General features: G+C 50.8%; 1 protein-coding gene across 1 annotated transcript; it reads right to left on the reverse strand.

Annotated features, from left to right (window-relative positions):
- TRPV3 (transient receptor potential cation channel subfamily V member 3) lies at nt 1-27,028 on the reverse strand (the record flags this gene model as incomplete). Its single annotated transcript, XM_084238627.1, has 17 exons — nt 1-98; nt 362-441; nt 1,411-1,523; nt 2,529-2,803; nt 4,023-4,089; nt 5,598-5,763; nt 7,661-7,734; nt 8,849-8,950; nt 9,644-9,802; nt 10,718-10,894; nt 13,237-13,517; nt 15,864-16,004; nt 18,666-18,842; nt 19,875-20,029; nt 20,584-20,667; nt 20,805-20,909; nt 26,913-27,028. 17 exons carry the CDS (start codon nt 27,026-27,028, stop codon nt 1-3), a joined length of 2,370 nt encoding a protein of 789 aa, XP_084094753.1.
- Between the last annotated feature and the right edge of the window lie 884 nt (nt 27,029-27,912).

Consider the following 27,912-nt stretch of genomic DNA (forward strand, 5'->3'; position numbering starts at 1 on the left):
CTACACTGAAGTTTCTGGAAATTCATCCATTTCATCAAATGCATTGAGGGTGGTTTTGCTGTTGCTTCTGGAAGAATCTTGAATTTTGTTGAAATCCACTTTAAAAAAAAAAAAAAAGAAAAACAAAAAACGCCAGTTTAGAAATATAGCACACTGCAAAGCATCCTTCCTTTTTTTTGTCATCACCTGGCTTTTTAGAACTTATTCCAATTAAGGTTATAGAATGTCAGATGAGGAAGGGACCTAAGGACTAATTTAATTCAAACCTCCCATTTTACAGGGAAAATCAAGACCCTAGGACCCAGTTTGTCCCAGGCCATGTGGTATGGGGGTGGTCATCACACTCTGACAGCATCAGTACCTGTCCGTCTCACAGGCCCTGGATCTTCATTGAGAAAGGAGACGTGTGTTTTCCATTCTGTCCACTTCACCTCGTTGATCCTGTGAGTGCAATAATCCTTTTCACTATTTTGTAACTTGCAGCTCATTAAATGCTTTCTGGGGATCAGGAACACTCCTGCTCCACACAGTCCTACACCAGCATTTGAAATTTGCCCAGGTTTCAAGAGATCAGTCTCCCCTGCCCCCAGTGTGTAGGACCCAGAAACCTGGAGAGGGATAAAGGATGCATCATCAGACTGCACCTGACTTCAGTCTGTGAGAGGGGCCCATGGGGAAGGAGGAAAGGAAGTGACAGCTCAAGCTGAGGTGAGAGGGCATGAGGATTAAACCCCGAGTTTAGCTATGGTCCTTAGCTACTGGACCTAAGGTGGGGAGTCTAAGGTGGGGGGTTGCAACTGGAGACGATGGTTTGGCTCACATACAGAGAACACCCCTAGAGTGAAGGTGTCAAGTTAGAGATATTTGGTAAGGTAATGATGACATGGTTTCCAAGTCGACATGTCAGTCAGAGAAACAGGTTAAACTTGTGCTCATAGAAGGAGGTCTATGTGAGCAGACGGTCAGACAGAGCTTAGGAAGAGGTGGACACATCAGAAAAGATGGCTAGAGGATGTGCAAGGACTTTTTAACAATCAAAGCTAACTGTCTCATTTTCTGTTACATGCCAGTAACAAGATGGGCCTCGGGTGCCCTGGCGTCACATGACTCCCCACAGGAGTCTGTGGGGAAGACAGGACAAAGCATGCAAGGCAAGCAGATCTTTTCTAAACCAGACACCGGACAGGGAGAGGCCATGGCAGTACTTCCAGAAGGGCAGAGAGGAAACCTGCCTCCCCAGAACTTCATTCACTCTCATTCTAAAGCCTTGTCCTAGGGCCAGCGACTCCATAGAAGCAAATTCCATCTCCGAGAGGCCATAGCAGACTGTAGCTGGGGTATGGCGAGCAAGTGGCAGCGGTTTCTGTAAACTTCCCGGTCACTCTTTATCCACCCAGCCCCCTTGCTCACCGTAAGCACAGTCGGAAATCTTCCTCTGCCACCTTACACAGCTCTCCCATCCGGAATCTGCTCCTCAGCCATTCTGGTAACAGTTTTTCAAACTCCAAGATCGTCCTGGCTCTCTGGGGACATGAACAAGCCCACATGTGTCCCTGAGGAGCCCGCTCATGAACACAGCTCCTGTGAGTGTGTGTGCGTGTGCATGCATGCACACGTATGTGCACACGAACACACCACCAAACAGTTCACTTCACCCCTTCACTTCGTAATGCACAGATCCTGAAACTCAGCTAATCTACACAATTCAAAATGAAAAACCAAAAAGTTTGGGAAAGGCGTTCAAAGTGCAATAAATAAAGATGTTTCTGAAAGGTCAGGCATTTCCTAGCTGAAAATGTCCCACGGTGAAGGGAAGTTTAGACATCATGTAGTCCCACCCCCACCTAGCTTGGAGTCCCCCGGTCAGTTTTCCCTGGCAATGATTTGTCTGTGTCTCCTGAGTATTACCAACCTTCCCGTGAAGAAAGCCCTAATAATTAGAAATGTCCTTTTATCAAACCAAAGCTTTTCTCCCCGCAGTTGCCCCCATATACCTCAGGTCTTTCTTCTTAGGCCACAGAAGGAAGCTGCCCCCTCTTTCACAAGGATCGGCCAATATCTGAAGGCGCTCTCACTTTCTCCAGCCCTAACCCAACACCGCGACTTGTGAGTTTCCTGTCCTCTCCCAGGCCTGGTTATGACATCCAGACCCATCTGTGGGTCGTTGTCCTCAGCGTGTGAGGCCCACAGTTCATGAGGACTGCTGAGGCCACGATGGAGGACAGCAAAACTGTCACCGCCATTGTGCTGTACTTCATGCTCTATTATAGCAGGCTGCCACCACATTTCAGTGTCCATGTGTCACATCACTGACTAAGCAGTGCGCCCCTGAACTCCAGAGCTTACCTTACAGGTGGCGTAGACCCTACACTAGGTAACCAAAACTAGGCTCCCTCCAGCCAGGCCTAGCACAGGGAACTCATGCACGTTCCCAAGCTCTCCAGCTGCACAGGTGCTGGAGCTTTCAATACTGTGTGCTGACCTGAGGCTCCGTGAAGGCCCCGCTCCAGAGTCTCTGCCAGGCTCACCTGGAGGCGCCAGATGCGTTCACTCTCCTTGGAGACGTTCTCCACTGTCTCCCCCATCAGGGCAATGAGCATGTTAAGGAGGAGGACGAAGGTGAGGATGACATAGGTGATGAGCAGGAACAGGAAGAGGATGGGATACTTGGAGTTCTGTTGGATGTTCAGATCGCCCAGGCCTATGGTGAGCTTGAAGAGTTCCAGCACTGCGTCACTGAAGCTGCCATAGGAGCTGCAGTCCTCCTTGTCCTTGGAACACTTCTCAATCAGTGAGGCCAGGGCTGGGGAGACATGACAGTATGGTCTTTTCAGCCTCTCTGCCTGATTAGTTACCCAGCAAGCTGGTGTGCATTTGCAGGTACACACATACACACGCATGCCATGCTGCCTCCTCTGTGGCTATTTAAATTCCTTCCCCAGCCTCAGCTTCTACAGAAGCCTCATAGGGCTAGGTCTCTGCTCTGACCTGCAGAAAGCCCTTCCTGCCTAACCAAGCTTATCCACCTCCTTTTCCTTCACTACTCCACATTTGGACCTTGACTACACACAGACTTGCAGAGAGCTGATTATCATCCATGTGTGTCCCTGACTTCTCAACCATGTCCAGTAGCCTGGATTGTCTTCCCCATGACTGAGTGATCCTGCCTCTCCTCCTAATGTTCGGTAGTGAGATCTCCTGGCCAAGGCTCAGGGCTCAGGAGGGCCTCATCGCTAGATGGATGATGGATGGATGGAATGATCAAATTAATGAGTGAATAAAATGGATGGATCAATAAATTAGCAAGTGACAGAGCAAGTAAATTAGCAAATTGCGTCCCAGAAAGGGTATCAGGAATAGCTACCTAATTTCAAATGCCAATGATGATGAAAATGAAAAAAGACGACCCTGCCATGGGGAGTATTAAAGTCACATATCTCTATGCTGCTGCGGAGGTTAGTAATAAAATCAGGCTGTGCTGTTCCCTCTTCTGTAAATGGAGAGATTCTTGGAGAGGATGCCCCATCCTTGGTGCCTCACAGACCAGAGGCTCTCAGATATATCTGAAGCAAAGGAAAGTAAGGTGTCATGGAGAGCCACTGAAGTCAGCCAAAAGTTATTATTTTATGCCTATTTTTCAAAGATCATCAGTCAAATTCCTGCAAATTTTAGTTCCTTCTCTGCAAAACAGGGTCAAAAATACCTGTCAAGCCTATTTCAGGTTGTAAGAACCAAGTGGGGGGCACACCATTCAGAATGAATGGCTAAGAGTGACAGGCTGGAATCCTGGAGTCTCTGCACTCAGTTACCTTGTGATGGGCGGGGGGTGGGTTATGATGATTCCCCCTGGGTCAAGATATCCTGAGGAGTAAAAAAATAAAGCTTGGAAAATACTAAGGGCGACAAGTGTCCCACTGGTAGTTGGTGTGATTGTTGCTGGGGCCGCCATATACTATGTCATTTTGACATCTGCATAAAGTGCTTTACAAACGTAGGAGTCACTGTAATTATAAATCAATTACCTACTCCAAATCCAAGTAAAAACACGATATATACAAACAAGAACTTCAGGACATCATGCAAAATGACCTATAAAGAGAGAAACATGATTCAAGGGTTAGGTGCGAACACGTATTTTCTATGCACTGATCACCTTACAGCTTCCCACGCCCTCCAAAAGCCTTCCCTTCTATTCCTGCTCTCTACCCTCCTCCCCCCACCCTCCGCACGCACTCTCTCTCCAGCCCTGCTGATTCACTCAATAATGGCACCTTTCTTCGTAGAGTCACAGCTACCTACAATCCTCACACTTCCTGGGACAGTGGTGTGCTGGAGCCAGCTCATACCAGCTTGTTAGAGCTAATTGTCACTTTTTTTTTTTAAGATTTATTTATTTATGCATACAAGAGCTGGGGTATAGGCCAGAGGTGTGGGGAGAGAGAGGATTCACCAGAGACAGAGTGGGGAGCAGAACAGGCAGACTGACTGAAATACACTGCTGAGGGGAGCAGTAGGTGAGACAGGAGAGGTCTGCTGCACCATGTGGATCACCTCCCTGGCCAGGGATCGAACTTGTACTGCAGTGGCAGCAGATAGCTTCATTGTGCTGCATCTTAACCCCTTGTTCCACGAAGAAGGCCCCATTTGATGTTATATAAACTTATCAAATAAATTATATTAAAAACAAAGAAAATACTCAAAACTCATTACCTCCTAGTTATTTTACTACATTTGACAATTATCTAGGTTAAGTCTTTGAGTTAAGTCTTTGGTAGCCATATAGTGAACATCTCTTTTCAACTCCATGCGCAATGACATCATGCTTGAAGTTAGGGGCTCCAGGGTGGGAGTATTTACACCGCAGAAATTGGCAAATGCTACAAATCAGAGAGTGACTTATTGTTTTGTTGACTGTCTAATCTAGACCTAAGGTAGCCACTGAGAAAATGTTAAAGTTGCTTAATTTAAAAAAAATTGTCCTCTCTGGAGCCATTACACTGTGAACAGCACAAAAATATTAATGAAATAGCCTTTGAATGTTTGAAAACTATTATCCAGTTAAGCCAATAAGTGGCTCCCCTTGCCAACAAAGAAGTGAAGCTCCAACCCAAGTTTGCACCATTTCACTTTCATTTTACTCCTTAAAAACATTAATCAACATTTATGTTGGCACAACACTAGTTTGTCAATTGCAAGCCTAAGCTGGTAAGAGATACAAGACTTCAACAAAAATCAACAGATTATTTTGCCAGACTCAACTAGCTATGTGGAATTTACGGTAAGAAGAATTGTATATTTTATTATTTGTAAGTTGTGTGTCACATATCCTTTATATGATAATATTTATAATAAACACATCTCTGTGCGTATACACATATATGCATGTGTGTGTATATATGCACATATATATGTATGTATGTATGTTCCCCCCCACTCACCCAGGGAGCCGGTTAAGCATTCACTAGCATACTATTGTGTTGGGGTGGCCCATTCCTTCACAAAGTATGTTCCTTCCCAATGCCCCATAAGTCCGTGTGTTTTAAGGCCTGGACACCCATCAGCTGACCAAAGGCAAAGACTCGGCGGCCCCAACACACCTTCTGGATCATGACGCTGTACATGCCCATGGACTGGAATCCCCGCGTGTAGTAGAGCATGTTCGCCCAGCCCAGGGCCATGGCCAGCACGAGGCAGGCGAGGTACTCTTTGTAGGCAAACAAGTACAAGAAGACAGACAGTATCACAAGCACTGCTTGGACAAAACTGTTCAGGAGACACAGGAGACAAGGGCCTTACTTACTTCTCTGCACGCAGCATTAGGGCAGAGATATTCAAATCCCCCAACCTCCCTTAGGCCGGAACGACCTGTCACCCTGCTGGCTGATGCAGTCTTTTTAAAACTGCTGATTCCCAGGGCCCCAGGATACCCTGGTTCAGAAGGCCTAGGAGCAACCCAGCAAGCTGTATATTTTTTTAATCACCAATGTGGTTTCTGGTTCCCCAAAAAGATTGGGGAACCACTGAGGTTCCCCACTGAGGATGCAGCAAATGATAGCATTTTTTAACAAAAATGACAACACCGTCAACATCTATACTTATAAGTCATTCATAGCAAAAGTCTTCCAAAACCTACTGTTTTATCCTTGGGGAAAAAGTACAATATATGCTAAGTGAAATAAGCTGTCACAAAAAACAATACCATATGATTCCACTCCTGTAAGTACCTAAAGCAATCATATCCATAGAAGCAGAAAGCAGAAGGGTGGCTATGAGAGGCAGGGTTGTTGAAGGGTAGGGGCTTGCTGTTTAATGGAATGGGGTTTCAGTTTTGCAAGACAAAACAATTTTGCAAGTTCTGGAGACTTGCACAACCACGTAAATGTACTTAACATTACTGAACTGTACACTTAGAAATAGCTAAGGTGGTAACTATTTGGTACAATATATACCAAACATAAGACCAAAATCTATTCCTAAACAGTGTGTAGACTTTGGATCCAAACCCTATCCTGCTTATACCATCAGTCAGACTCCTCTGTTATACCTACCTAGCTGAAGCTGGGCCATGATACGAACACTTGGATAATGGGTGCGTTTGGGACTGAAGTGAGGAAGCACGTCTACACCTTCCTCTATACTAACAAAGCAAGTAAGCAGAGAGCAGACAATGCATTGGTGTCTTTTGTCTGCACTAAAGCCAGAGGCTGCATAAATGTGTTTTTCTCTGGAATCATGTTGCTCTCTCAAAGGTGACAAACTCACACAGCTGGCATTATCGGGTAGTGCTGCACCTGGCCTATCCACTCCACACCCACCACAGGGATGAAGAAAACGGTCCATGACTCTGGAAGGCAGGGACATACTTAATAAAACACTCAGATACTTGGAAACTTCAGGTCAAGAGTCAAGGTCGATAGGCCCAGCCTGCCGTGCTCAGAAGAGGGGTTTGAGTGGGGTCTACAGAGCCTGGAGCTCAAGATTCTTCACCCTCTCGCTGCAGATTCTGTCTCATCCACACCATGAATGCTGAATTGGCCTCTGTTCATTTACAACCAGGGGTCACAGAAGCCTCTGACATGGGCTAAACATGACCTCACTCAGAGAGACCGCTCAGCTGGGTTTTCTGACAAGGGTGTGTCGCAGCTGTGCCTGCACTGGCTTGGGGTGTGGACGCCAGGGAGGCTGGGGCTGGCTTCCACACTAGTGAGCATCCTGTGACTGTGAGTGGCTCACTTCTCTGTTCAGGCTATAGATGAGACTGTGCTTTATTTAGTACCTTCCAGCCCTGATCTGTCAGGACCCAAAATGGCAAGTTCTAAACCCCACATAACCAGGAGGAATAGGCCTGGAATGTCCCTTCAGAAAACAGCATGATAAGCCTCCTCTTGCCTCCTCTGTGGGCTTGCCTCCACACGGGGCTCCGGCAGGCAGGGGCAGCCATCACTGCAAGTAGACAGCTGGCACTACCCCTAGGATTTGGGGTCCTCCCATGGGCATCTGTGGTTCTCTTATTAGGAGGGAGAGAGGAGACCTCTAGTCATGTGACCACAGCAGAGTGATGGTGACATGGTGGGGTGGCTCTTGCACAGGGACACAGAAGCCACCTAACAGGACTTTATTCCTGTCCACCAGGCGATGACCAAGGGGCAGACCTACTTACAAGACAAAGTGAAACCAGGCATCCGAGAGGATGGACTGCAAATCCGAGGGTCTCAGCAGGAAGATGGCAATTCCCTAAGGCCAGAGAGCAAAGAAAAGCTGTGTCCCCTCCACACTCCTCACCAGAGGATCTCAGGAAGGGGGTGTTTCCCCAGAAGTGGGACTCAGTGAGGGGAACACCGTGTGATGGTCCAGTCAGAGCCAGAGAGAGATTTGGAAGGGGATCTGCGCCTGGGGGGACAGAGGCAACCCCAGGTTGAGTGGATCTACCACAGGCTTACATCTCTCACTCCTACCACCATCCTCACCCGGGCACCTGCAAAGCAGCATGACTGCACAGTTACCCACCATTCCCAAACAGCCATGTTTGCTAGCCCTGGCGCCTGTGTTTATGCTGTTCCCCACAACAGCACGCCACCCTGTATGACCCTGTCCTCCATGTCCCATTCTACCCTACCAGCGTAAGCGCACTCTGCTTCAAGCCTTCCCTCTTCCTTCTGCCTCATATAGGAGCCATCTGTCTTCCTCTGAGTTCTGGTCTACATCCTACGCAGGTATTTTTCTAGGTCTATTTTAATCTAGATTTCAGTCGAATCTATGTTTTTTAGGTCTATTTTAGACTAGAGATTAGGGTCCATCTGAAATCCCCCATCAGACTTCAAGTTCAAAAGGGCGGAGTGTCTCTATCCCTATCCCCAAGATCTCACACTGCACATCTGTACCGTATACACCTGTTGAGTCATTGGTTGGATGAATGGATGATGGATGAATCAATTTTATCAACTGATCAATTGGGAAATCAATGGAAATATGGTTGGATGAAGACTGGAAGAACAGTGGGTACAGATGAGAGTATGTGAACTGATGAATGGCCGGGTCAATGAAGGCAACAGGTGATTGGATGCGTGATTGGAGGGTAGAGAGGGATGGGGCACTGAGTCTAGGAGGGTAGACAAATGGCAGGGGTAGATGACAAATGGATGCAGGGGTACATAGATGAAATAAATAGGATGGGCCTGCTTATTTGCTTGTTCCCATTTTATAACTAGAAAATCTAAAACCTAGAAAGGAAATGCCTCCCCAAAGACCCCAAGCAGTAACGGCAGAACAGGGTTTGATAGAAGCCAGGCCTGTTGACACAGCTCCCTGCCTTGCAGGCCAGTCCAGATGGGCCTAGTGGTCCACTGACCTCTTTCACAGAAATGCACATGGCCCAGATGAGCACAAACATCCTTCCTAGGAGCTGCAGCCACCCCATCTTGTGTGTCAGAGCCAAGGGGTGTGGGAGAGCCTGGGGAGAAAGGAGAAGAATGGATGGGATCAGGATAGGAGTGAAGCGGGCGGGGTGGCACCAGCTGGGGAAGGGCCCTTATACATACACCTGCCAAACCCTCCAGCCTGACCAGAGGCCAGAATGAAGCCCAATTCCCGTACAGGATAAGAAAAGGACTGGCGGACCCCTTCTCCTCCTTCCTCACCCACAGTGGGAACTCACAACTCTACAGTGAGGATCATGAGCCAATCTATACTAACAACCCCTCACACCTCATGGCTCTGTCTGTTCCAGAACCATCCATATCCAGACACTCACAGGGCCTCACCACATAGTTAAATACAGCCCGAATGCTACACCCTTTGTGATGAATGAGAAACTGAGGCCCAGTATGGGGGGAAGCCTTATCCAAGTGATCTCCCCTCCTCCCTTTTCCTACGGTCCTCACAGCAAAAGTTCCAGATTTAGACAAAAGCTGGGCAGAGCCTCAGTCTCCTAATTCTCCAGCTTTCCCCACAACATAGGTCAGCCAGTGGCTGAGCACCTGGGCTTAGCTCAGCTAAGCACTGGAGACACACTCAGAAACTGTGAAGGGCAGCAGGTGAACCCCAGGCACAGCTCTGGGCCTCAGTTTCCCTATCTTCACATGGGGCAGCTCAAGATCCTGCAGCTCTGGCCACCCCATCACCCCCCACCCAGGGGCCCACACACCTCCTCCTCCCGGGGACGGTAGTAGGAGACGAGTGTCAGGGTGATGTTGTAGAAGAAATAAAAGCAGAAGGACAGGAAGAACATGTACTGGGCAAACTTTTTCCACTTCATCCGCAGCAGCGTGTGCAGGGGCTCCAGGGTCAGCATCTCGTGTCGGTTCTGAGGGAGGAACACCAGTAAGCCACCACGGAGATGAAGGGGAAAGGGAGCATTGTCAAAAATCCCCATTTCAAAAGGAGCTCTGAGTCAGCCACCCCGGCAGGGCAGCCAGCCGGGGCCAGTCATTATATCCAAGGGACTGGTTTAGCTGGAAATGTTGGGAGGGTAATTTCCAGCTCCTGAGGCTCCTTCCCAGCATCCCAGGCAGTAATCAAATGCCACAGGAGCTGTGCTTCCAGAAGGAGGAGCTGACACTGGTGGGACAGAGGGACAGAGCGCATGGGGCTTGACTGGCATTCTGGCACAGTTAGAGCCCCCCTCACTCTGTGACCTTAGGAAAACCCCTGGACCTTAGGAAAGGTCCTCTCTGGGCCTCAGTCTCCTCATCTATAAAACTGCTATCGCTCAAACTTCCCCACCAACCAGGTTGCCGTCAGGGTCCAGAGAGACCCCAAATAAGGCAGTCTCTGAGAAACATGACCCTTGGTAAAATATGAAGGTTGAAAATTCAGCCTGCTGCCTCACTTCCCCCAATAGCCCAAAACCTCCCCCACTTTGCTTCCTCCAGGAACTGATTGCTTCAGTTGTACAATTATTTGGGGTCACATTTGGAGGAACAAGGGGTTCTATGTCTGGCTATACAGGACTGGTAAGGTGAGTGGGGTAGAAACAAGATGGAGATCAACACTAACCACCCCAATACTCAAATTGCCCAGGATGCTGGGCCCAGGAGACCCCCATCAGGTCAGCTGGGGACAAGTGAATGCAGAACCTGCCCTAGGTCCTGCCCTTCCTGTGCTGACTCCACTCACTGAGGCAGAGGAGTGGGGACTACAGATATGTCCAGCCTGTGTTATGAGTCTTCCCAGGGTCCCCAGAAGCCTCTGCCTTCCCCCGCCCACCAGGGAGACCCACATCAATGTTGGTGTTGTAAACGATGATTTCCAGGACTGAGTTGTCTGTCGTGGTGTCCACGTTGGTGAGGTCGTAGAGTGAGGATGACACAGGCCCATAGGCCCAGTCAGTGAACTTTCTGGATAGGCTCCGGAGCGACTTCTCCTTGATCTCACGGCTGAGGATGTACTTCAGGATCTGGGACAGGAAGAGGAACAACCATGAGCTGAGGAACGGGGCTTGCGGTCAACGGGGCAGGGAAGATGCTTCCACCAAGGAGGGACTGAGTCCTGCCTCTGAGCCTGACTTGGTGACCCCTGGACCTGTTTCGTCCATGGAGTGAGTGAGAAGCTGTCTGTTCCGCCCATCTCTGGAGTCTGTGGACTCCAGACAGGAGTCTGTGAACACCAGACAGGAGCAGAGGCTGTTTGCACACTGCAGGAGGCCACACATTCAACTCACACATCCTTGTGCTAGCGGGGACCCTGTTTGTCGAAAAATCCAGGAACTGGCAATTTTCAAAAATACTTTCTGTTCCAGAAAAAGCTAGAAGTTTCTCCAGTTTCCCCTCTGCCTCTCTCAGTCAAAACCCTGCCAGCTGAGGCTCACTGCTCCAGCAAGGCGGGGGTGAGGGGGGATGAGGGGGGCGATGCAGGACACCAGCCCTACAGCGAGGCCATGGGGTCCACCAGATCAGCAATCAAACGTATTAGGATCATTTATTACATAACGCATATTACTGCATGTTAGGATCACTGGGGAGCATTTAAAAGTCTCACTATCCAATAAGTCAATTAAATAATTGCACAACGAGAGGCACATGTATCTCGTAAAGCTGCCTGGGTGGCTCCAAAGTGCAGATGAGATGGTGAGCAGCTGCTCTCCAGTTCACTACCTCCCCAAAGCTGGGCCCTAGGTTACCCCAGGATGGGGGCCAGGGCTTCCTGGGGCACCAGCCCAAGAGCCAAGAGCAGAGTCCAGTTGGAGGGGACAGTGTCAGAACCCTGGTCTCTCATGACACTGTGGGGTTCCCATCTCATCTCACCCAGAAGCCTTCGGTCCACAGCACAGGCAGGGAGCTCCTGGGTCTGGGAGCCTCTGTCTAGAAGAGTCCCCAGGGGTCTGTGCCTAAGTCTCATTGACCCTCGTCTTCCAACATAGTGGCCAACTTGGCAGCACCCAGAAAGGTTTTCCAAAGAACACTGAGTGAAGGAGAGAAGGGGCAGGAAGTGTGGATGAGCCTCCCCAAGACTGGCCACAGGGACACTTTAAATCCTAGAAAGCAAAGGGTTTGGGGGAACCATGCTCCAGCAAGAAGCCTTGCACAGGGGCTACCCCCAAGAAAAGCATGGGCCACAGCAGCCTGCAGGAAGGAGACCCTTCAGGAAGCTCAAGTGGCGACCACAGCCTGACTCTCCTCACAGTGCGCAGGAAGCCTTGTCTCTGGGGTGGGCAGGAGGCGGGAAGCAAGCACACAATTCCTCCTCTGTCCAATTCCTCTCCTTTGTCCCTCGCCTCCTGCCTACAAAAGAATAAAAGGCCCCTTGTGGGCTGTAACCCTGACCACTGTGACATGACCCAAGGCCCTCAGGACATCTGCCTCCCTGGTCAGCTGCCCTGAGGCATCACCCTTGTGACTGCACAACAGCCACCCACACAGCAGCATTCTCCATAGCCTCCCAGGAGCCACAGTCCCTGTCCAGGTCTCGGAGACTGGTCTGTGACCCAGTCCCAACCTGAGCACTGACCTTAATCTGAGACCAAGCCATGACTCCGGTCACTAACGGAGACCTGAGCCCACCTGGCCGGGTCCTCACCAAGGTCTCCACCTAGCCGTGAGCTCCTGGATCATGCAGGGCACACAGGGCCTCAAGCAGTCACACTGCTCTGCTGGGGTCTTGGCTCAACTCCAATCTGACAGGCTGGGGTGACTGGGAGTTGGCGTGCCCAGCTCCAGTGAGGCACAGCTCACTGGCTCTCCGTCCAGAGCAGCCATGCTGGGACTTCCATCCTCCAGGAGGCCACAGGCCCTGCGGGTCAGACCCCCAGGCTCCTCTCAGGTCACTCACACTGTGTCAAGGTCCCCCCCCACTCTGCCCCAGAAACAGGGTCACAGCGCAAAAGATAGACAGCAGGGCCTCCCCGGTGGCGCAGCGGTTGAGCGCTGGGCTGCGGGGCTGCCCGCAGCTTCTGCAGCGGCGGTTCGATCCCCAGCCACCGGCGAGGGTCCCACATGGCGCGCAGACCTCTCCTGCTGCTCGCTGCTCCCCTCAGCAGTGTATTTCGTAGGTCTGCCTGTTCTGTTCCCCCTCTGGCTCTGGTGAATTCTCTCAGCCTCCCGTGCTTCTGACCTACCCAGTGCTTGTATAAATAAATAAATCTTTAAAAAAAAAAAAAGATAGACAGCATCAGGGACCAAAGCAGAGAGGGTCCCACGGCCTGCGCCTCTTATGCCTTGTGTGTGGTCGCCGGGATGGGTCCCCAGTGCTGGCAGAGTGGCCACGAGCCTCCCGCCCCACCGGCTCCGCCCGGAGCCACACCTCAGCCTTGCCCATCTTGGCGGCCAGCTGCAGCGGGGTCAGGCCGTCGTTGTTGCGCATGGTCTCCAGCTGCCAGTTGCCGCTCCTCAGCAGGATCATGTCGTACATGCGCTTCACGAAGTCGTTCTGCGTCTTGAAGTCCTCGGCCACCGTCACCAGCGCGTGGAGGATATTGTTCCCCCGTGAGTCCTGTGAGGTGATGTCCGTCTGCTCGTTCTCCATCAGCAGCTGCACAATCTCAGGCTGATTGGTGCATGCTGCCAGGGCGAGGGGTGTCTCACCTGGGGAAGAGGCACCACTGGGGCTTGGTTCTCTCATGAACTGGAAGTGGGGTACCCTATCCCCCAAGACCAGGGCCAACATCTCAACCATCTCAGTAGGAATGACTCCTGAATTTCCCTTTCTCTGTCTCCCCTTTGTAGGAGGGAGGGTGTGAGGGGGAGGGGGTCGGATGGCAAACTGAAACTGGATCATTGTAATAGCCTCGGTGGTGGCTCTGCCACCCTGGCCCGCCAACACTATACTCAGCACAACAGCCAGCCCAATCCTATTAATATGTAAGTCCCACCTCACCCAGAATAAAGGCTCACATCCCAGCAATGACCCATAACACTCTATGTCTCCTGACACCATCTCCTCTCTCCCTCACTCACTCCCCTCCGCTACAGTGGGCTTCTTCCTTTTCCTTGACCACATTGGGCATTTCCCTACCTCAGGACCTTTGCGCAGGCTATGCCCTCTGCCTATAGTGCTAGTCCTAAGCTATCTGCATCACTCCCTCCCTCAGCTCTTTTAAGTCTTACCATAAACATCACTTTTTCAATGACTTACCCTAACTGCTTTATTTAAAATTGAAACCTCTGTTTATAATTGGTGGTCTTTCTCCCATCTAGCATATAAGTTATAGGAGGGCTTGGACCTTTGTTTGTTCATCAATATATTGCAAACACCTAGAAGAGTGCCTGGTATATACTGTACAAGATCAATCAATGTTTGTTAAGGAAAGAGAAGGCAGTGACTCGTGCACAGTTCCACAGCAAGCCTGGGCCAACACCAGGACTGCACAGCAGGTCACTGCTTCCCTGCCCACCTCCCTCCTCGTCCCTCTCTCCATCCCACCAGACAAATGCTTCCCAGCACAAGCTCCAACTGGGTTTGATGCTGGGCATGATGAGAAGAACTGGACGAGACCTAGTTCTCTGGGCGGTCCAGGCCCAACTGGTCTCACTGGCCAAAAAATCACCCAGAAGCAAAAACAAATCAGGTCATGAGACAGGGCTGGATGGAATTCCTGCTGACTATAAAATTGTGGGGGAAATTTTGGGGTGTGATGGAACTGTTTGTTTTCTGTCCTGATCATGGTGTTGGTTACACAACTCTGCATTTATGGAAATGAACTGTACCTTAAAGGGGGTGAATTTCCCTGTAACTAAATTATACATTAAAAAAAAAGTAGGGGGCCTCCCCGGTGGCGCAGCGGTTGAGCGCTGGGTTGCGAAGCTGCCCGCGGCCTCTGCAGCACCAGTTCGATCCCTGGCTGCTCTCCGGCCACCAGAGGAGGGTCCCACATGGCACGCAGACCTCTCCTGCCGCCCGCTGCTCCGCTCAGCAGTGTACTTCGGTCCTTCTGCCTGCTCTGCTCCCCGCTCTGGCTCTGGTGAATTCTCTCACCCTCCCGCACTTCTGACTACCCAGTGCATGTATAAACAAACAAACAAACAAATAAAAAAAATACATACCTCTAAAAAAAAAAAAAAAAAAGTAGGGCCTCCCCAGTGGCCCAGCGGGTTGAGCGCCGTGCTGTGAAGCTGTCCGCAGCCTCTGCAGTGCAGGTTCAATCCCCACCAGCCAGCGAGAATCCCACATGGTGCAGCAGACATTTCCTGTCCCCCCGGCTGCTTCCCTCAGCAGTGTATTTCTGTCATCTGCCTGTTCTGTTTCCTGCTCTGCCTCTGGTGAATCCTTTCACCCTCCTGCGCCTCTGACCTGTACCCCAGCTCTTGTATGCATAAATAAATAATTAAAAAAAAAAAAAAGTAAAAGTCATTCACCCAGAGCTTCCTAACCCTATTGCTTTTGGACACTGATGTGTCAGCCCGGGAATGCTCATCCCTCACTTTTGACTGCCTGTTTGCCATCCTGAAGGACAATGGGAACAGGGGACAGAAGTCAGAGCCGGCCTGCAGGACACCCACATCAGCTCCTTAGTGTGCCAGGACGAGTCATTTCTCAGAACTTGTCTCCTCACCGCTAAATAGAACTCCTTCCTTGGTTTCCCTCCCAAGTCTCTGTCCCCACTAAGGGCTGCTCAGGTGGATGGATGCCTGGTGCCTGCATTCCCAGGTGACACTCCCAGAAGGGAGAAACCTGCCTCCTACCTCCCAAACTCTCTCCCTCTCTCTCTGGGCCTCCCTGGCAGTCTTCTGTTGAATCTGCCCCTGCCATCCCAGCTCCTGGTTCTGTTCCCGCACCTGATACTTGTACCCTGCCCCATGGGGTACCCAGTCCCCAGCCAGCCGGTGCACCTCTGGGCAGACCCAGGCTTGCAGAGAGGGGCGGGGCGACCCCGATCCCGCCGTCCTCCAGGACCCTGCCCCCCAGCCCAGGCCAAGAGGTGTGGCACGCACCGAAGTAGAAGCCTTCGTGCAGGTACTTGGGGTTGAAGAAGACCCCCTTGGCGTGGGCGTTGACGTCGGCGCCGGCGGCGATGAGCACGGCCGTGATGTCTCCCTGCCGCCGCTCGATGGCGATGTTCAGCGCGGTCTGCCCTGCAGACGGGTGGGGGTGGGAATGGTGGGGAGCGGGGACCGGGCCGCGGGGCCCGACTGGCACATCCTCTCTACCAACTTCCAGATGGAGGGGACCCCAGGGCTGGGGACGGGCCCATAGGGGTGGGAGGTCAGACTGTCCCACCCAAAACAGCCTTTTCCAAAGAGCTGCCACCAAGCCACCTATAAAATATAAAATCCTGAGGATTAAAGAACCAAGCACCTTTGGAAAATGAAAATTTGTTTATAGCTAACCTCTTGTTAGGGAAAACCTTTCTAAGCAAGATCCAAAAAGCAGAATCTATAAATAAAAACTTGACATGCTTGCGTACATTAAAAAATGATGACTGTATTCCAAAAGAACTTTCTTTTTTTTTTAAGATTTAAGTCAGAAGCGCCGGAGGGTGAGAGAATTCACCAGAGCCAGAGCAAAGAGCAGAGCAGGCAGAAGGACCGAAGTACACTGCTGAGGGGAGCAGAGGGTGCGGTGGCCAGGGATCGAACCGGCGCTTTAAAGGCTGCGGGCAACTTCGCAACCCAGCGCTTAACCGCTGTGCCACCGAGGAGGACTCGAAAGAACTTTCTTAAAGAGAGTTTTTTAAAAGGGACAGGCAGGAGAAAATGTTTCAGGTGTATATAAGAGACATTGCTTTTTCAATGCCCGTAATACACGATTTGACAGAAAGGCAAACAGAAACGGAAAAGATTATTAACAAGCCCCACACAACAAAGAAAATATGTCAAAATAGTCAATGAGGAAAATGAAAAATGTTTGGAATCACTGGTAATCAGAAAAAAATGAAGATTACAACCTAATGAGTTAACACTTTTCACTCATCAGATTGGCCACAAAAAAAAATCAGAATTTTCAATACTGGTGAAGGTTGGGGAGTGGGTAGTTTTGCACCTTGTGAAGGGAGAGCTAATTAGTATTTTGGAGGAAATTTGGCAATAACCATTATTATGCTAATGTAAATAACCTTGAACCCAGACAATCCAATTCAAATATTTTCCTAAAACACAGGTACACACTCCATAGGGTCATAGACAATAATGTGGATGTTGTCATAAGAAGAACCCAAAAACCACCTGGATGTCAATCAGGAGGGGAACGTGGTATGACTACCCTGTGGTAGCCATACTCAGACCAGCAGTAAAAAGGAAGCAGACTTTCATGGTCTCTCATAAGAAGTTGTCTAAGACATGTAGTTAATCAAAAAAATTGTAAGGCAATACAAACAGAACAAGACTATTTTGTTAAATAGATAGATGAATAGATAAAGACTATTTTGTTAAATAGATGTGCATATATACATCTATGCCAAATGCATAGAAAAGCTCTCAAAGGATACCAGCATAATATATAATTGTACCTGCAAAGGAGCATGGGACACAAAAGAATATGGGTTTTTTTTTAATTAACAATGACATTTTACTTGTGTTATTTATTTAATTAAAAGTAAACTATTCTTTTGAATCCAGGTGATGGCTATGTAGAGGTTTGTTATGCTAATATCATGAGTGTATATTTAAAAAATTTTATATTAAAATGTTTTCATTGAATAAATTCTTAGAAGAAATGCCTATGGATAAAATGCTGAAAATAATAACATTAATAAAGTTGTTCACGATGGTATGAGGTGAGAAATCAGCTACAAGAAGAGAACTATAAAAATCACAAACATATGAAGAATAAACAGCATACTACTGAACCACTATTGGGTCATCAAAAAAATCAAAGGAGAAATGAAAAATATCTGGAAGCGAATGACAATGAAAATACCGTTAGACACATACTAGAATCTTTGGGATGCAGCAAAAGTAGCGGTAAGAGAGAAGTTCGTAGCAATATAGGCTCATCTCAAGAAATAAGAAAATCTTACACAATGTAAACTCACACCTAAGGGAATTCATAAAAGAAGAGCAAAATCCAAAGTCAGTAGAAGGAAGGAAATAATAAAAATCAGAGTGGAAATAAATGAGTTAGAAAGCAATAATACAAAAGATCAATGAAACAAAGCTAGTTTTGGGGGGAAATATCAACAAATTGACAAAATGTTGGCTAGGATTAAGAAAAAAAAAAGAAAACACTCAAATAAAATCAGAAATGAATGCAGAGACAGCCCAACAGTTACCGCAGGATTTTAAGAAACTACTATGAACATCTAGATGCCAACAAATCAGACCACCTAAAAGAAATGATAAATTCCGTGGCCTCCCTGGTAGCTCAAGGGGTTAAGCACAGCACTATGAAGCTATCTGAAACCTCTGCAGCACAAGTTCGATCCCCCGCCAGCCAAGGAGCTACCCACATGGTGCAGCAGACCTCTCCTCTCTGCCCACTGCTCCCCTCAGCAGTGTATTTCAGTCCTATTCTGTTCCCCACGCTGCCTCTAGTGAATCCTCTCACCCCCCACATCTCTGGCCTGTAGCCCAGTTCTTGTATGCATAAATAAATAAATCTTCAAAAAGAAATGATAAATTCTTCAACCATACAACCTCCCAAACAGATTCATGAAGAAAAAGAAAATCTGAACAGACCAGCCACAAGTGAAGAAATCAAAACAGTAATCAAAAACTACTCAAAACACAAAAATGCAGGGCCAGATGCTTCACTGGTGAATTCTAACCAACATTCAGCCCCTCCTGCAGGCAGGATACCTTCGTAGGCCTCCTCTGTGTACTCGGCATTGATGAACCTCTCCAGGATGCCATTCTCCTCCGCAAAGGCCAGCAGGATCCGCACAATCTCCTTGGTGTTGGGGTTAATGTTTAACAAGGCCTTCATCAGGCAGGTCTTCCCTGTGTCTGAGGCTGTCAGCTTGTGCATGAGGAAGTCTGCAGATGGGGTCATGGGACAGAGTCACAGAAGGGGCCTGCTGCCCTTGGCCCTCCTAGTCCAGTGGTAGGCCAGGTTGTGGGGCCTGCAGTCCAGACCTAAATCCCAGCTCCCAGGCCTCATGCTGGCTTCCCTCTCTCCCCCTTTGTTCCCCTCTGTCTCCTTTGCTAGCTTCTCCGCAGCTGTGAGCCTCATAGGAGGCCATCTGCTCCTTGCCTTCTGCGCTATCTGCATGGTAGAGGCAATCTCACCCACTTCCCGCTCTCCACCTCAGTGCTGATACCGTGAAATCTCCTGCCCACCTCTTTCTGGTAGCCTACAAAGAGAATTCATTGCCTCCCTTTTTTTTTTTTTAATTTATTTTATTTTATTTTTTTATAGAGGCATGTTTTATTTATTTATTTGTTTGTTTGTTTGTTTTGTTTATACATGCACTGGGTACAGTCAGAAGCGCGGGAGGGTGAGAGAATTCACCAGAGCCAGAGCGGGGAGCAGAGCAGACAGAAGGACCGAAGTACACTGCTGAGGGGAGCAGCGGGCGGCAGGAGAGGTCTGAGCGCCATGTGGGCCCCTCCTCCGGTGGCCGGGGAGCAGCCGGGGATCGAACCGGCGCTGCAGAGGCCGCGGGCAGCTTCGCAACCCAGCGCTCAACCGCTGCGCCACCGGGGAGGCCCCATTGCCTCCCTTTTAATCTGGCCTCCTCTCCTGGTCGCCAACCCAGCATGGGCTCTAACACTGAGTTTGTCACTGATGGCACCACCCTGGACTCCTCCCTCTCCCTCACTCCCCATGCCCTGTGTCCTGCCAATGCCACTGCCCCAAACACTGTTTCCTTTCTCCAGCAGCTCCCTCCATGCAGTAGCCAGACCATGACCCTCACCTGTCTACGCCATTCCATGGCTCCCGATTGCCCTCATAGTCACATTCTAAGTCCCCAGCCCAGCTTTCAAGGCTGGTGGGGTGAGGGGGGAGAGACAGGTGGTAGGGGAGCCAAGCAGAGCCTGTACCCTCTGCTAGAGCCGGGTACTGACCAGGAACATCTAAGCCACGGCGCCGTTTGCAAAGCTCCTGCAGCTCCACCAGCAGCTCCAGCAGCTCCTCCACGCTGCCCTCGGACACAGCCGCAAAGATGCACTTCTTCAGCCGCTTCTTTTTTCGCCTTTGCTCTTCCTTGGCCAGGTTTACACTGAGGCCAGAAGTTGTTTCCAGCTCGCCACACATGCACCATCTCTGCACTCTCCCCTACCCCCGCCAGAGCCACTCGGCCAGCCCCCAACACCGCCACGTGCCTGTCACCATCCTGAACTTCCCGTTTTAGTGCTCTGGTGCCTGGGATCCGTGTTGCTTTCTGGTGGACAACCAGGCCCCCTGTCTAACCCACATGCAATCACACTGTGTCAGATACACATGTGGAGGCACACAGAACCATCACAGCCACCATCACTGGCGATTACCTCGCAAGCAGGGCATGAGGGGAAACGGAAGTTCATTTTCATGTTTTGTGTTGTCTGTATGTTATTAATCTGCCCCTCCTCAGCCCATACTACAAATAGGCAACTGGTGATGTGTCGATGTGTATCCTTTGCGCATCTAATCCGTCTGCACAGGCCCTCCTCGCAAGAGTTCCCAGCCCACCACAGCCCTGTGCCCAAGACATTTGTCACCGACACCCAGTCAGTGTCTTTCTTTTCCCTGCAGGGTCCAGAGGCAGGGCGAGGGGAGGGGCAGCTCCAGGCTCACCTGGGGCTGTTGGGATTGGATGGGGTCTCTGTCACGTCATCTTGAGGAGATTGCGGGGAGTCCATGTCATCACAGCCAGAGATGCTGGAGGGGAGGGGAGGGGGGACACGCATGAAATGGAGAAAGAGGGCCTGACACACCAGGCCTGGCTGTGTGGTCCAGGACCTTCAGTCCCCCTCCCCCCACAAGTGAGGCCTGGGCAGGCCGGACTGGGTACTCACCACTGCCGGATGTTGGAGTCCATGGGCTTGGAGAAGACCGGGGGAGATGTCTTGGCGATAGTAGGATTGGGCTCGAACCCTTCTATCTCCAGGAAGAAGTATGCACTGGCGGGACACCCCACAAGGCCATTAGAACTGGGGCAGGCCTGTCCCCCCATGTGTCCAACGGCGCTCCTGCTGAGGGGGCCCACCCATGCCAGCTCCTGCTGGAATCCACACCCACACAGCCTCACTGAGCCCTCGCAGTATCCCTTTGGGGGTGGTACTGCCATCATTACCCACATTTCACAGGGCATATGAGGCTCCCAGGTCAAACAACTAGCTCAAGATCACACAGCAAGCAGGTGGCACTGCCTGGAGCCCAAGCTGGGTCTGGGTGACTCTTGTCACTAGGAAAGCTGAGTAGAAGAACCAAGGACCCCCTACTGAGTGGTCTAGTGCCTGAGGGAGCTTTCCTGTTGGCAGCCTCCTGTCTGCACCTGCCACTGGGCACAAAGAACTGACTGAGATGGGGAACTTGGCAATGGGAGCTAATTTCCCACCCACCCCTACCTGCCCCTCAGGCTTCAGGTCTGAATCAAGAGTCCTTGTGCGCAGGGGCAGGGGTGTAGGATGAGGGATGTGGGGAGAAGGGGCTGCAGGGGAGGTAGGATAGGCCCCCTAGACTCAGATCCACAACAGGCCTTTCCTGAGGAGTTCCACTAGATGCCAGATGCAGTCCCCACCACCGTACTCAACTCCCTTTGAACACTTTTTGTCAGCACAGAAAATAGGCTAAGAATGAATGAAGGAGAGCAGGGAGCACCTGAGGCATCAGGGAACAGGGCTGAGACTCTCTTATCAACAAGGAAAACCCAGGAAACCACTTTGGACTGTGGAGGTGAAAAACAGTGGAGGGATGAGGTAGGGACAAAGTCTGCTTTCCCCTGGAGTGGGGCAAAGAGAGATGTGGGCCCAAGGCCTGTAACTTGGCTAAGTCCCAGGGAAGCAGAGACACTCATTACCCCATGAAATACAAGACAACATATCCAAGATGCATCTCCCCAGCCAGGCACAGCTCTGACCCCTCCTTCAGACACACCCATGAATGCAGACACACATGTCCAGAACCACACACTCAGAGACAAGCCTGTTCGGGACAACTTGGATCGTGAAGATCAGGCTGAGGGTGACCCCCGTTGCAGTAACACTCCCAGCCCTTGGCTGCTGTAGCACAACTACTGTCTCTGTGACCTGGCCAGGACCATGGTCTCCTGACCAGCAGGCCCCACTTCTAAGCACCTTTGCTGCCTGCCTCTTTCCCAAACCCAAAGGAACAATGTGCCCTCTCCTTTCTTCACAAGACCACAGAAGAGCTCCCAAGGCTCACCACCATCCATGCTGTTCTGCTCTCCTCTGCCCTCTGGTTCAGCTTCCAGCAAAACCAGTTGTAGAGTTGTAGGGATTAGCCACAGAGGGTGGCCATCCAGCATAGCCACTTCCAGGATGGGAAGGGCAGGAGGAAGACCTGATATTTGCCTGGGGATATTTGCCTGCAGTGCCTCACAACTGCCACCCCAACGCTGTCCCTGCCTGTCTAGGTTTCTCAGTGATGCATTTTCTCAACAAATATTTATTGAGTAAATATGCCCACAACTTACCAAGCACTGTGGGCATTGTTGCAGGCATTGGGGAGACAGTGGTGAACAAGGCAAAAGTCCTCCCCCTAAAGAGCTACTCCTTCAGTGGGTTAGTCAGAACTGGCCCCAAGCATCAAACCAGGTCATAACACCATCAACTCATTATTTTTCTTGCTCTAGACAACACACCATCCTTCAGCATTAAATTTCTCAATGGCAGAACTACAATTGCATCATCCTTGATTTTCCAGAACCCAACATTTGTTCTGACACTCAGAAGACCTAACTACACAGATAAGCCGAAGGATGGATAGGCAGTGAGTGAAAGGAAGAATGGCTGATTGAACATATGGGCAGAGGAGTGGATGGATGCATGACGTGTGGATGTGTAGAGCAGTGCAGGGATGGATGCAGGGATGGATGATAGATAGATGAAGGAAGGAAGGAAAAAGGATGAAGGGATGCATGACTAAGAAGTGAGTACTCGGGTAGGCCAGTCAGTGGACAGATGAAGAGCACAGCTGACTGGACCATTAAGCAGACAGACCAGCACAGCATTAAACTGTAAATGCTGCTGGAAGGTTACATCACTCAGGTGACTCCCACAGGACTCTTGGTTGCCCACAACCCTCACCTCTCCTTCCCAGTCTTGCAAAAGAAGCTGAGGAGGGGTTTCTTGCCTCTCTCCCACATTTTCCTCCTCAGAGCCTCCTCTGAGCCCACAGAGGCCTCAAGGATATACCAGGAAACCAGACTGTAAGGGCATCTATCTACTCAGGCCAGGGGACTGAGGGTCTGAAGGAGAGGAAGCAGTGATTTCTCATCTCGTTGTGGAGGGTCTGTGCCACTGGGTACTTACTCATCAGCTCACCCACTCCTTCCTGAGTTGTCTTTCTGCTCCTTCACTGACTCACCCACTTACTCAAAACTATCAACAGGCTGTGTTGAAAACTTGGGAGGTAGGGAGGAATGATATCACCCATCCCAGGAGCCATGTTCTCGGGGATGTCAACCAGAGCCATAGCGTCCCACTAACCACATCAGCCTCATCAGAGAGCAGCTGGACTGTGAGAGCTCAGGGGAAGAGGAGACCCTTCCTGCCGAGGACAAGGATGAAGGAAGGGGTGCCCTGCTGGGGTGGCATTTGGTCTGATGTTGAAGAAGACCTGAAATCTTAGAAAAACCAGGGAAGCAGAGAGAGCAGCTGTGTCTGAGGGGGGTAGTCTTTAGTAGTGGGAAGGAGTTGCTAGAACATGGAGGTCTTTGCTACACCTGCCCTACTTGCTGCAGCTCGTGCCACATCTCACCTGCCACCACGAACAGATGACAAGGTCTCAGCCACATGACATCCCAGCTCCTGACCTACAGCAGACACTGTTAGTTTATCCTACCTTTGACCCAGGCCAAAGGGCACCACCTAGACATTGTTACCTCAGATGGGCAGATAGCTCTGCACCATTTCTCCTCACTTCTGTCCCTTTGAAGGCCAAGAAATATCTCTGAGCAGACCCAGGGCCGGGGAGAGCCTTGGGACAACCTGTTTTGTTCCAAGAAATGCCCGAGGGCTCTGACCTCCAAGGCCAGGCCCCCCACAGCCTTCGTCAGCTCCTGTCTCTATTCCAGGTATCACCATCCCCAGGACCCAGCAAGGCGGTCACGGTCGCAACTTCACAGCGTGGCATGATGACTCAGGAAAAGCTCCAGGGCCAAAAAACTCTTCCCAGTCGAGGGCCTCCCCGGTGGCGCAGCAGTTGAGCGCTGGGTTGCAAAGCTGCCTGCAGCCTCTGCAGCGCCGGTTTGCTCCCCGGCTGCTCCCCGGCTGCTCCCCAGCCTCCGGAGGAGGGTCCCACATGGCGTGCAGACCTCTCCTGTAGTGCCTGCTGCTCCCCTCAGCAGTGTACTTCGGTCCTTCTGCCTGCTCTGCTCCCCGGTCTGGCTCTGGTGAATTCTCTCACCCTCCTGCGCTTCTGACTGTACCCAGTGCTTGTATAAATAAATAAATAAATCTTTAAAAAAAAAAAACTCTTCCCAGTCGAGATTTCTTGGTGATTTCAATTCTACCACTAGTTCATATTCCTTGAGAGGTCAGAATTGCCCCCTTTCTTTACGTATAAGTTTATCTTTTCTTTTTCTTTCTAGGCATCTCTGAGGGATATGCCCAAACACTTTTTGTAGGCATGTGAGGGCCCTCAAAGAGGCCTTAGAAAGGAGAAGAAGCTTCATGAAACAAAGGTCCCACCTCATACTGGCCCTTGGCTATCCAAGGTCAGAGGCAAAACTGAGCCTGGAACTAAGTTCTTGAATGCAAATGGGCTCAGAAAAGGCAGCCTGGCAGGTGGAAGAACCTGGGATTTTCCTGAAACCCTGCCTTCACTCTTTCCCAGAGGAAGTGAAAGGTTGGGCAAGGGGACCAAGAGGCTGGAGGGTAGTATTTGCTGGTTTAGTTCAGGGATGTCCCTGCTCTACCCTCACCTGGGCTGCCTCCCAGTCCTGCCCGCACCGGTTTGACCTCCAAGTCTACCTGGTCTCTCCCCTGTGCTCCAGGACGGAGCCTTCACCTAACGTTCCTTGGGCACCCTTCAGCCATATGTCACGCCTGAACTTGGGCTATTCATTTTTTTTTTTTAGATTTATTTATTTATACAACCACTGGGTACAGTCAGAAGCGCGGGAGGGTGAGAGAATTCACCAGAGCCAGAGCAGGGAGCAGAGCAGGCAGAGTGATGAAGTACACTGCAGAGGGGAGCAGCAGGTGCTGCAGGAGAGGTCTATGTGCCATGTGGGACCCTCCCTGGCCGGGGATCGAACCGGAGCTGCAGAGGCTGCAGGCAGCTTCGCAGCCCAGTGCTCAACTGCTGCGCCACTGGGGAGGCCCTGGGCTATTCATTTTAACCATGTCCTTCTCCTCTGGTGTGCCCATGTCAGAGATAGCCCCATCATTCCCCCAACTTCCCCCCAACAGCAAAAGGGAATATCTCTTGGCCCTCCTTCTCTCTCCTCTGCCATAGTTGACCCTGCAGGCCCCTCACTGTCCCAACCTCCTCTTCTTCCCCTGACTGGCCAGGTCAGACCTTACTACCTGGGCTTCTCAGCAGCCTCCCCACCATGTCTCTGGCCCCAGCCTCCCTCCCAACTCATCAACCACGCAGATCACCCAGAATATATTTTCTAAAATGCAAATTTCACCATGCCCTCCCTCTCACACAAAAGTCATCCATGACTCCCTGCTGCCCCAGGCTTGTCCAAGCTTCTTAACTAATCCCTAAAACTCAGTTCTAATGGGACTCATCTTATCCACCCAACCAGCATTTCACCCACATGGGACTCCTCACTAGTCCCTGCCCCAAGGACAGAGGCCTAGAATATCTTTTCCCTTCTCTGATACCCTCTGCTCTCATATCACCTCCTCTAGGAAGTGCCCCAAGACTGCACACAGGAAAAGAATTATCCACCCTTTCTCATACTCTACCCCACCTACTTTTCCCTCTCTCCAGACCACTACCTGCATTGCCTTCTCACCAAACTGTTAGCGGGGGAGGTGGTCTTGTTCTCTGAGTCCCTGTGGCTATCTCTGCACAAAAGACCTTGGCAATTATTACTTAAACCAGAAAGGAAAGGACCAAACACACCTCTGGCCCAAGAGAATGCTTGGGCCAAGGATATAGGAAGCAGGGGAAATGGGCCACGTTAGATTAGGGGAACCCCAAGTCCAAAGGAAGTGCAGCATGGTGAGGGAGAGGCATTTGGACTAGAGTGGCCCCAAATCAAATCAGAAACTGGAGGGGCTGCAAGGGAAGCAGGTCGGAGGCCAGAGGTGACCTGGGATGAATACTTTCCCTGCTCCCACCTCCTCTGTCTCCCCAGCTGGAAGTGGTCATAACCATCCCCAGCCCTGCCCAGCTCCAGGGCCCCATGGAGTGACGACAGCATTGATGACACGAAGATGAGGCTCAAGGTGACAAAAGCCCTATGGATGCTACCATGTGCCAGGCACAGAGGTGGCGTGACTGCAGGTAACCTTCCTTGCCTGAGTTGGCACCATTGTTGGTGCCTCCATTGCACAGGCAGGTTAGAGAACAGCTGGGCACACAGAGGGCATGAAAGCCATTGGCATGTGTGAAAACTTAGTCAGTGGTCCAGGCCACCTGGGACTTCCTCCCGCCTTTTTTGCTCCCTTTCTCAAGGGTGGCTCCAGCAATCCCTCCCCTCCCCCAGGACCTGTCCTAAGTGTTTCTGCCTCAGTGCCCCATAACCCCTCTAGAAAGGCCTCCCTGATTATTCTGGTCATACTGCCTTCCCCAGCTGAGCCCCTCAAGTATGCAGTTCTGCTCCCCTCATATTCTCCCGTTACACTTAGTCAGGTACCAAAACAACCAGGGGAACAGTCTTAGGCCCACACAGACAAAGTCTCCGGGAGGAGGACCCTTTTCCCCTCACCCCCCACCACCACCAGCTGCACAGAACCCAGGCTTGAGCCCACCAGTCCTACCTCTTCTTGGTGGGAGTGAGCTCTGCTGTCCTCTTGTCCTGCAAGATGGCGGGGTTCCCGCTGGGGACGGCTCTTCTGCCCACAAGGGGCACCATCTCCTTGGGGTGGGCATTCATAGCTGGGACACAAGCACAGGGTAGATGCTCAGGATGAGGGGACAGGGAGGAGCTTCAGGGGACTTCAGAACCTGGCATGGTGCCCTGTGACCCCTGCTGTATTCCCTAGGATGGAAACGCAAACTCTCTCCACCCAGGCCACCCGTATCAGGGACGAGGACTGTCCTGGCGTCTTCCTGCTTCTTCTGCAGCTCCTCTGCCTTGGGCCGTCAGAGAACCCAACAGCTTCTAGGGAGAGACTGCTCTGCTCTTAGCCTCTCTCAAGTTCTTGTCTCCAGCCCACAATCTCTTGGTGGACTTCTGAGTTTACTCTGATTTATCAGGGTTTGGCTCAGATTTTGGGTTCAGAGCTCTCTTCAACAGAGAAGAACTAGCTGCTCCTTTGCTCTCCACACTGTACTCCTAGAAATGCAACCTCAAGGCCCGCTGGTTTTTGGATTTCTCAGCACCCTCGTAGTCTCAGAAGCCAACACAGTAACCATCTCTCTCATCTACCCAAAGCTGAATGCAACGAGCCTCAGGACTGTCTTCCCACTGGACTCTCTTCTTGGCTGCACCCCGGGCCGAGGAGGCAACACCTCAGTCCAGACCTGCCCTACTGATGCTCTGAGGCTATGCTGGGCTCAGAGCAAGATGCTGGGATGAGGGACTGACCAGTCCCCAAGAAGACTGTGTGGGAGAAGGACAATCCAGCAGAGGGGACATAGTGAGCAAAGAATGGGGCTCAGGGAAGCTCACTGAGAGGCAAGAAGCTGGTGTGTGGGTGAGATCAGGTTGCTGGATGGGAGCACTGCAGTGAAAGGCTTGGGAGCACTACTGGTAATTGATCTACATTCATCCCATTTGATCTAGGTTACAAAAGAGACCGCATGTTGGAGAGAGCT

The sequence above is a fragment of the Talpa europaea genome (assembly GCF_964194135.1).
Source record: "Talpa europaea genome assembly, chromosome: 7".
Classification (NCBI taxonomy): domain Eukaryota; kingdom Metazoa; phylum Chordata; class Mammalia; order Eulipotyphla; family Talpidae; genus Talpa; species Talpa europaea.